This window comes from Centroberyx gerrardi, chromosome 13, assembly GCF_048128805.1.
Source record: "Centroberyx gerrardi isolate f3 chromosome 13, fCenGer3.hap1.cur.20231027, whole genome shotgun sequence".
Lineage (NCBI taxonomy): Eukaryota > Metazoa > Chordata > Actinopteri > Beryciformes > Berycidae > Centroberyx > Centroberyx gerrardi.
Window position 1 is genome coordinate 6,577,464 of NC_136009.1, and position 9,977 is coordinate 6,587,440.

At 42.7% G+C, this 9,977-nt stretch overlaps 1 protein-coding gene across 1 annotated transcript in view; it reads left to right on the forward strand.

The window, feature by feature from the left end:
- Positions 1–8,860, forward strand: part of astn1 (astrotactin 1) — a 329,475-nt gene extending 320,615 nt beyond the window's left edge. The window contains exons 23-24 of the mRNA XM_071907023.2: positions 173–356; positions 8,623–8,860. Coding sequence (XP_071763124.1) covers positions 173–356; positions 8,623–8,860 — 422 coding nt within the window. The remainder of the gene's footprint in view (positions 1–172; positions 357–8,622) is intronic.
- The last annotated feature ends 1,117 nt before the right edge of the window (positions 8,861–9,977 follow it).

Genomic DNA, 9,977 nt, shown 5'->3' on the forward strand with positions numbered 1-9,977 from the left:
CAGAGAAAGTAGGACTCACCAACGTTAGATCTTTTACCTCTCTTGTCTCTTTGGTATCTTTGGTATAAAGCATCACAGACCGGCCGGGTTGGGAAACATGAGCGTGCTGTGTGCAGTTTACTGGCTAGTGTAGCTTTAAATTGCTGACCTCTGATTGTCTTTCCCCCTCCAGAAATAGCCGATAAGATCTATAACCTGTTCAACGGCTACACCAGCGGTAAGGAGCAGCAGACGGCCTACAACACGCTGATGGACCTGGGCGCTCCCACGCTGCACCGCGTCCTCTACCATTACAACCAGCGCTACGAGAGCTTTGGAGAGTTCACCTGGAGGTGTGAGGACGAACTAGGACCCAGGTAAAGTTGGCGTTTAGCTTATCTGTGTATTTGTCCTTTTGGATGGACTATGGGTCAGCCTCCAGCCTTCGGTCCATTTGTTCGTTCATCCATCACATGCGATACCTCTGAACAGATTTTGATAAAACTTGGGGGAATGATGCATCTCACCTCTGCGTTTTCAAAATTACACTCATTGGCCCAAGGGGGAGCTACAATTACAGGTCAAAACAAGGTAACAAATTTGTTACTAATTTCATTTGGTTCATTTTCAAAATACATTAAAATGAATAATACATTTTTACTGCCTTGAGGCCTGAAATGAAAAGCCATTATATCTGACTTTTTTCACTTTCATTTGGATACAGTAACCATCAAAATCAAGATAAAAACAAAACATACTCATTTCTGACAATGTGGTAAAAATGGAAAAATAAAAACCTTGGTTGCATTCGTGTGCACACCCTTCAATTAATACTTAGTGCAATCACCTTTTGCTTTGATCCCAGCTACGATGAGGAATGAAATTGACGTTATGCGAATTGAGGTTATGAGACTCTCAAAACGCTTAGTAGTTCAGAAGTGTCCAAGTCCATGAAATGAAAACTCAATCATAAATATGCATCCCTTTGATGCAAATTGATCAAGTTTTAGCCTGTTGGCTGATTTGTCAGAAGAACTGGACACAACATACAAAGCCCGGTAGGCCTGTCCCGTCAGATCTATCAGAATTCCAAAAGACAAGCATGAAAAGAAGATCCATTAGAATATTGTGTCGAAAAAAAAGCCCTGTTTGGATGGGACTACTTTTCGGGACAATGTGCGTAACGGAATTGTTAACACAGAACATCTGCAATGCTAATGACCAATTTGCACGAGATAAGAGGTCTCTGTAATCAGCCTCTGAAACTACAGAGATGGGATTGTCTATTCCATTTATGCAAAAATGTACCATGCGTCAAACTTAACTGCAATTGACATTAACTTGCTCAAACAGTATCAATACAGCTCGAGTGCAACTGTCCCAGAGTTGAGACTTTGGGTTAGGGTTCTCAGTTTGGGGTGAACGGCACTCAAGTGCAATTTAAGCAGATGGACCACAACCGTACGGTAAGAGTCCTTTCCTTCTGTGGTTCTTTACCGGGCATTTTACATGAGGTAACAGAGGATTTTTACAGTCTCGGGCGCGTGCAGTCAGTCAAAATTACTGTCATGGCAGATTCAGACGGGACTAAAATTACAGACATGCTCCAGTAGTGATTACATTACCCCACCTCCCCCTGTAAAACTAATCCGGTACACATAGGGCTTCAGTAGAATCTCCCTCCCAACCCCACCTGCCTGCCTTGCTCCACACCATCAAGCATGCGGACCAAATCATAACTCATTTCACTGATTCTCTCTGTAAAGGTTAAGAACCCAGACACTGCTGCCATAGACTCATGCTACCCTGTTCCCCAGTTTTGCACAACTCGTCCAAAATCCTGTTTTTCCGATAAAGACTGAGAGCCTTGAAAGAGGACGGCCCCTCTCCTTAAAATCCCCCAAACACTCAATTCAAACAAAATCAAGAGGGGTTGTAATCCTATCAAGCTAAAGCATTTCCTTCACACGTTTTCTCAAAGCGCTTTCTTGTGCGTTAAGTTGTTCCAGAGACACCTTTTTTTCCCCCCGGCACAATTACACACACATCCTTCAGTGGCCCGCGCAGCCAAGTCTCCATGGCAGCACGGCCCATTCAAAGCCCCGTGGTGTCCGACTTTTGTTTTGATTCTCAAAGGTGGGCAGATGTCCTGCTTCCCAGCTTCCAAGGGGCTGTCTTTGATTGTGAGCGGTTGTTTGTGTGAATTAGAGTTAGGGGGGATATTCATTCAAAGTGACTGGGGAGCGGAGTGAGCTTAACCTCCGTGACATCACCGGGTCCATTTAGCAAACGCGCAAACCAGGAAGGGCCCCAAATTTCCCCCCAAACCTAGGATAAGTACCCATAATGTAAAATTGTAGCTTAATGTTTTATAAACAGAGCCATGTGTCCAATATAAAATACAGTTATAAACGGCAGTCGGTGGTACATGGTTTCACTTTGGCAGGTGAAACTGATTAGCCGAGCCTCCCTTAACTCTCACTCCCCCTCTCCCCCTCTCTCTCTCTCTCTCTTTGTCTGCGGGTTTCCCCACCCACCCTAAATGAAAGGTTGTTTTTAATCGGGACCATGCTGGAAAGAGTTGATGTAATTGAGGGAGTTGCTTCTGAAGTGTTCCATTAAAATACACTTACATTAACAGCCCCCCAATTTAGTTAAAGGGAAGGGATGATTAATGTTAATAAAAGCACCTCAGAAGAGGGAAACCGTAGAGTAAGTGCATTCGAGGTGAGGGCTGGCGACCAAGGGAGGAAGTATAAACACGGGTTTTGTTTGGCCAAGTCATTAAATGAACATTAGGCTTTCCAATGGATCTGGTTTGGTGTCAGGACAGGGTCTTTATGCTGTACCTCAGGCGGCGCTGTGCACTCTCGCTTGTTAGCGAGCGAGCGCGACGGGCGGTAAGGTTAACGGCCTCGCAACTCCAGTGTTGTGATTGTCCGAGCGTGCTGACAACGTCTCTGGCAGCCTGCAGCCGCTCGGCGACGTGACGTTATTTGACCATTGGGAAAAACAACTGCAGCGGACGCACAGTTGGTCAAATGCCAGGCCCAAAATACTACAGATGTACTTATTAGCAAAGCGAAACAATCTTGACTTTTCGAGCTGGAGGATGCCGTCCAATGTTGATGTTGGCCCACTTTCGCGAAAGCACCTAAGATCAGTACGCATCAGGAGAGATCTTGATTCACTGGCTCACAGCGGAGCAGAGGTTGAATTTACAGTTAATCAGCTAAATCTGATTTTTGACTTGTTATGTTTCAGATGTGATTTTTATGTTTCTGCCTTAACATGAAAAAAAAAAACATTATCGGGGTCAAATTTTTCTGTTAATCTAGCCAAATTGATCATTCAAGTGCTTTGCACGCCATATATTCTAAGCCCATGGTCATCCCTATAATAAGAGTTGGCCCTGGGATTATTTTACACTCCTCATTCTAATCCTAAACCTAACCCTCCTCTCTGCCTAACCCAGGGATTAAATCAAGTTCAGACCACTTTAAAGCTCATTTTTATGCAAAAATACACTCATGTTATCAGCCTAAATCATAAAGTGGGGCTGCATCAGTGAAGACTCCCATCCCCACTAATTGAGACGCAGTGGAATCGCTCGGTTTGCACAATACAGCACAGTTACAGGTATTACAAAAATATAACATATCAGTATATATGCAGTATATGTAAAGAGGAGAGGGATATGGGAAACTGAAGAAAGCAGATATATACATTTATAGCAATACTATGTGCAAATGTGCATTGCATTTACTTTAACAAGGTCATAGCAGGCCATACTTATGGACAGAAAGGAAACCCCGCCAGTGTCTTAATCGTCATTGATCTAAAAGTAATAATCATTAAGTCCCTTTTTGTTTGTTGCTTGTTCTTAAACCACTGTTTCTTTGGCCTCTAGAGAAGGAATATACCTCTCATACCCAAACAACAGGGATCTGTGGTAACGCCGACAGTAAACAACAGAGCAGACAGGCTTGGCTCTAGTGCATACAGTACACACACTTAGACACACATGTGCAGACTACAGACACAACTGCTGCACACACACACACACACACACACAGTCTGATCTCCCCCCAAACAGCTAGACTTGTTATGAAGGGCTCCAATTCCCGAGTTCCCCTGTCACAAACAATGAGGACCCTATAAACTTGATTTTCATTAGCTAGTCAAAATACAGATAATAAGGCCCCTGCCCGGGCCCCGGCTCAATGTAAACTCATTTCAGCCAAGTAAGCAATATCGGGGAAACAAATGAATGAAGCAATGCGGCTTTATCTTTTCTTGTGGCAGCGGATATTCAGATCTGCTGTTTTTAGAAACGTATCGCATCGCGCTGACGAGACCGTTTGGCATCGTCCGGGGGACATTTTTGTTGCCTTTTTCATGCAACATTGCGTGACGTTTTTTAACTAAAAACATAAACTCACCCAAACGTCTGTCTCTCCAAAGCCTGACACTTCTCCTCCCGGGGCCCAGGCCTTGTCATCGCCAGGGGAGTACCCATCATTGAAGGCATGCCGCTTGGCTGTTGACTTAGAAACGCTAGATGTTTTTGGCCGGGCCGGGGAGAAAATCCTCGATCCTCACCATTTCAATCCCGACCGTGTCCTTGGTTGGACTCCGTGCCCCGTGATGAACTGAAAAAATATTTGATTTTTGGGATTTTTTTTCTACGACAGTCTCTCTAATCAGAGGAGGGCTCGCGATAAGTATTGTTATGGTTGGAGTTTCTCTCAGGAAATCATAATCATAATCACTGCAGACTGTTTACTTTGCTCTTGGAGGTTTTTTTTTTTTTCTTTAGACGAGGAGGAGGGGAAGGACAAAAATACACATACAGTTAAAGCAGGAGTGCTTTTCAGCTTTTCGTCCAGCAGTGATTTATTGGTTTCTGTGATATTATAGAGTGAAGAGAAACATTTACTCAGAAATGTACTCTAGTGAAAGTATCCCTTTAAAAGTAAAACGACCTCCTCTGCCCTTGCCAGGAGAAGTCAGCGGCCCGGGGAACTACTGTGATTGGGTCCCGTCAAACTCAATATACAGTAGTACTGAAGTGACTGAGTGCTTTTAGCAGCTGGTAACTATAGTCAGTTTGTCCTTTCCTCCAGTTTATCAAATCGGAGAAGGGCAATTTTTCATGAACTGATCATAAAAAAAGAAACACTGAGCTGCAGAGGTGCATGTAGTGAAGTATAAAATTGGATATTTTCTTTGAAATGCAGTGATTTAAAGCGCACAGCTTCCATTGAGGGCAATATATTTGTTTATAAATATGTGGGTACAGGAGCAAAGGTCATTTTTGACTTTAACATCTTCAAAATCCCAGAATCTATGGTTAATAATGGCTGAATATTTAATCATTTTTGTTTACAAGGAATATGCCACCCCCTTTCCCTCCCATCTCATGTTACCCATGGGTGCGCACAATCCACAATCCAGTTAAGGAAAATGAAGTGTTTTTGTCCGTTTTTTTTTATCTTAAAAGCTCTATCCGGTTGTCTTTTTCTATTTCTGATTACCTGACACTATTCAAAAGATGTGATACGTGTGTGTGTGCATGCGTATGCATCTTGTCGTGAGTTTGTGGGTTTAAATGTGACTATGTAAGTATGTGTGTGTATGTATGCATGTGTGTGTGTGGAATGCAGTTGATTGTTACCGGTTGTTCAGCCACACGAAAAGTTGGGGAGTGTGGACGTGTGTGTGTGTGTGTGTGTGTGTTTGGGGGGGGGGGGGGCTCCTTACTCGCACTGTACCTTGGAAACCATTTTCCACTCCTATACATGCGTGAGGATTTATGGTGACAACCGTTGCTATTTGGAGACCCGTGAAACGTTCCTCCGCCTTCCTGAAAAATTAAAGCATAACAAACCGCATATTTTTTTGCTTTGTTTTAAGCAAATAAATATCCAGATTTCCCCCAAAACCGCTGCAATCTGTGGCAAAATATTAGGAACATAAAGAGGTTTCAGAAAAATGATATGAATGACAGCATGGCAGCACATCGCTACGACCGACACAAGGGTTCTTGTCTGAAGACAGACTGTCCGAGAAGACTGACATCATTAAAATTCCATTAAGTTATTTTTTCTGCAGAGCTTCCAGGGCAGAGGATACATTATATTGTGGCTGTTGAAGCTGCTATTACTAGACAGGCATGTGCAAAGGGGATGTTGCCCTGCTGAGTGTCCCTGATATTCCCAATACACTCACATTCCAAAAATAATCCAATATCATATGCATAATACTGAGACTGCTATTCTTCCTTATTGACCAGGCAATTACAGGGAGGATGTTGCCTTCTCAAGTATCTCTATATATGTAAAATGGTGGAGGGATGCCAGAAATAACGCAAAATGTTATATTGAAGCTCTTCTGATATGCCAAAAATAACTGAACATGATATGTGAAACATGGCACAGTGACAATATGGTGAATCACCTTTGTATATTAAGGAATTTTTGAGTACATATGTATGAGGATTCATCATTAAAGTGATAATCTGCAATGTTTTCATATAGATAAATGTCCATTTTGCTCTTCTCTTTTGCTGATTCACACCATATAATAGTGATTCAGCCTATAGCCAGTCACCTAAACATTTTGCTTCCTACACTGAAGTAAACTGACAAGGAGCGACACAAAATGGCCGCTGTCGGGCGCTGTGAATTCAGCTTAAGGAATGGGATAGGGATAGAAATTGTGCTGGAATTGCATGGGAAAAGGAAATCTAGCGAATTAGAATTACATTTATAACTGGAAAAAAAACCTTTGTTCATTCTTTCTTTAAGCAAATCAAGTACGGTCATTAATTCCCTTTGAATTTCCTTTGAATTGTGTCCATTGGATTTGTAGTCTAGGTACTCTTAAGTGTCATCAGTTCATCAGTATTATGTGCCGTGGCTGTGATGACTTCTGTCCGTCCAGCAGACTTGTGGCTTGGCAGAAGGGGGATATTGCACTGTAGAGGTGCTGCTTTGGCTGAAGGATGAGGAGAAACTGTCTGCGGAATGAATGAAATCTTCTCTCGCTGCCATTTTCTGACTCTAGACAATCACTTGTCGGGTTTTCACCACAGGCCAAACAGGATAGACCGGGCTTTAATGGTTATTTATGGCACTAAATGTCCCTATGAGCTGTTATTTATGTGAACTGCGTGCATCATGTTACCAGTGGAGATGATTTTTCAGCTGGGCTGGTTTGGCCAACGGACAGGTAGGACCATTTCTGAGGAACTAGACCTTCTCTCGTTTCCCTCTCTCTGGTATTACAGCCATCCATTAGCCTGTTTTCCCCCACGGGACCAATTCATTAATTCATTTTTCCAACTCTTTCAGTTTCATCATTCCCACCCAAAGCCTTTGCTACCGCTGTATGCTTTGGGTAGAAGTTGGAATGTGTCAGTAATAGTGCACCTTGCCCAGTGAGCACGCTCAGACGGGAAGCGGTCGGGGATAGGTGGGTTTTAGGTTATGTCGCAGAATGATGTAATTCTAAAACAACAACAGAGCCGCAGTGTGATCTATGCGCTGTAGACAGTCTAAACTATCTGAAGGCTGATGTGCATCAGTACTGAGATTCCACCTTGCTGCAGATACTTGGCCATAGGTGTTTCCCGCAGTTCACCGCATTTCTTGGCCGCTTTGTCTGAACAGAAGTTCTGCGATATTCTGAGAAACTGGAATACTTGGGAAAGTGTGGCAGATGCACAAAAACACGACTCCGAATTTTAGTGTGGAATCTATTGTAAATGTAAGCATAACAAACTCAACACTTGCATGAATTTCAGGTTGATGACGATGATGACGATGACAGTTTATTTTACTAGGACATTTGTGGATTCTGATGAAAACAGCACAAGACAACACACATGCACACCACAATATCAGCACATACAGCTTCTGAATGTTACCAGTTTACAAGACCTAAGATGGCAGTGGACATTATTGTTATCATTCAATAATTTGTTAGAAGTCATTTTGTTATCAATAGCAAGACATAACAGCCAACTCACTTCATACATTCTACAGAATATACCTTAATTGATTGGAACAATTAACCTTTTTTTCACTTAACCATTGTCCTATTTAATTCTAAATACTTGGGAAAGTAAACTATAACACAAGAGGGAATGTGCATCTTCCTCTCAGTGGATCATTTTTATTCATTTACAAGATGTATCAGCAATTACAATCAATACATGAGTGTTGATTTACATTGTTTGTTAGAGGCTGAATGCTCCAGACCATTTCTCACACCCACTGATCAGACTTTGACAATATTTAGGGGAATGATGCATCTCACCACTGTCGCAACGTTGGTATCTCACTACGCTACTGATTGGACTTTGATGAAATTTGGGGGAATGATGCCTCTCACCACCTTGTTCTGGCATTTTCGAAACTACACTGATAAGACCAAGAATTATAGGTCAAAACAAGGTGACATATCTTTTCCTGATTGGCCCACAGGGGAATGCGTCACTCTGCCTTGTTATATTTGGGTTGTATTCGTTTTTGAACAAAAGTGGGTTTTCCTCTCCAAGTAATAGCAACTTTGTGGATTTTTCAATGTCTGAATACACACTTCCACAATTTGAATCCTCTGTGTTTGTTGTTCCAACAGGAAGGCCGGCCTCATCCTTTCCCAGCTAGACGAACTCTCCGCTTGGTGCAAGGGTCTCCTTCAGGAGCCCAAGATCGGCCTCCGCCGGATGTCCCTCAAGTTCCTGTCGTGCCGCTACACCGACACCAAGGCCTTCGGGCTGAACTGGGTGGACCTGGGCCAGGACGTGCGCAAGGCCTGCGACGAGCAGACGCTCACCGTCATGTACAACGACTACGGCGAGCCCAAGGAACTCTGAAGGAAGGCTAATCAGTACGACCAGTAGGCCGAGGATGCGTTTCAAATGTTTGTTTGGATGTGCGCAGGGAGAGAACATCTGTTTTCTTTTACTCTTTGCGGCACAAATCTGATCTTTTCAAACAGTGTAGCTGTCTAAATGGGACAAAAAAAAAATCTGATTTCATTTGGCTTCTCCCTTTTCAGTCTGCTATAAAAAGATCACATCTGTGCCATGAAGGGTTAAAAAGCAGCTCCTTTGTGCCTGTTTAGATCCAAACTTGGTCAGATCTTTAGAATTTTTACATGTCACCTTGTATGATGGTGGTCAGTGAAAAATGACAACAAAGGGACACTTTTGACATCAAAAAGTGATCATGATTCTGTTTTTTTTTAGGCAACCCACACACAGCCCAAAGCCTGGGTAAAGTTACTTAGTAGGGTTTGCTTTGTAGACTTGACAGGCAACCAGAAATTAACACTCCGTTTCTTGGAAAGCGTGCATGATGAATGGGCCCAGGAGATGCCGGATCTTTGTGGTTAAAAATCGTTGCGGCTTTAGTTTCACCAACACATTAGTAAATGAAGCACGGTCAGTATTTCACTGGTTCACGGCTTCTGGTGCTTGCCATACGCATTGATTATGAACAAACACAACCCGCCCATCAATGTGGCTGGCAGGTAAACAAACAGCTCACAGGCCAAAACATCCAGTCTCTCCGTTTGATCGTGGGAAGATGCCGAATTTTTCCTTGAGTAGTGAAGTCAGCCTCGTTGTATGGAAGAGGATTAGGGCCACATGTGAAAAATGTATTTGAGTTTTGAGATCTCAGAATTCTGAAAATAAATGAAAATAAAGAATAAAGGCAGAATTCCGAGTTTAAAGTCGGAAGTCTGAGAATAAAGTCCGAATTCTGACTGAATTTTCAAATTTTTGGCACTAATCCTCTTCCGTATAATCGGGAATTTGTTACAAACCTTTTTGAAAAATGTGTCATTCAGATGTGCATAACAGCTAATACAGTTCCACATACTGAAGGGGAAACGGTCGTTTAGTGACAGTGGAAACAAAGCCAATATTTTACACACTTATCCATGTTAACGCTAAAGAGATTGACATTTTACTGGATAGAGGTAAA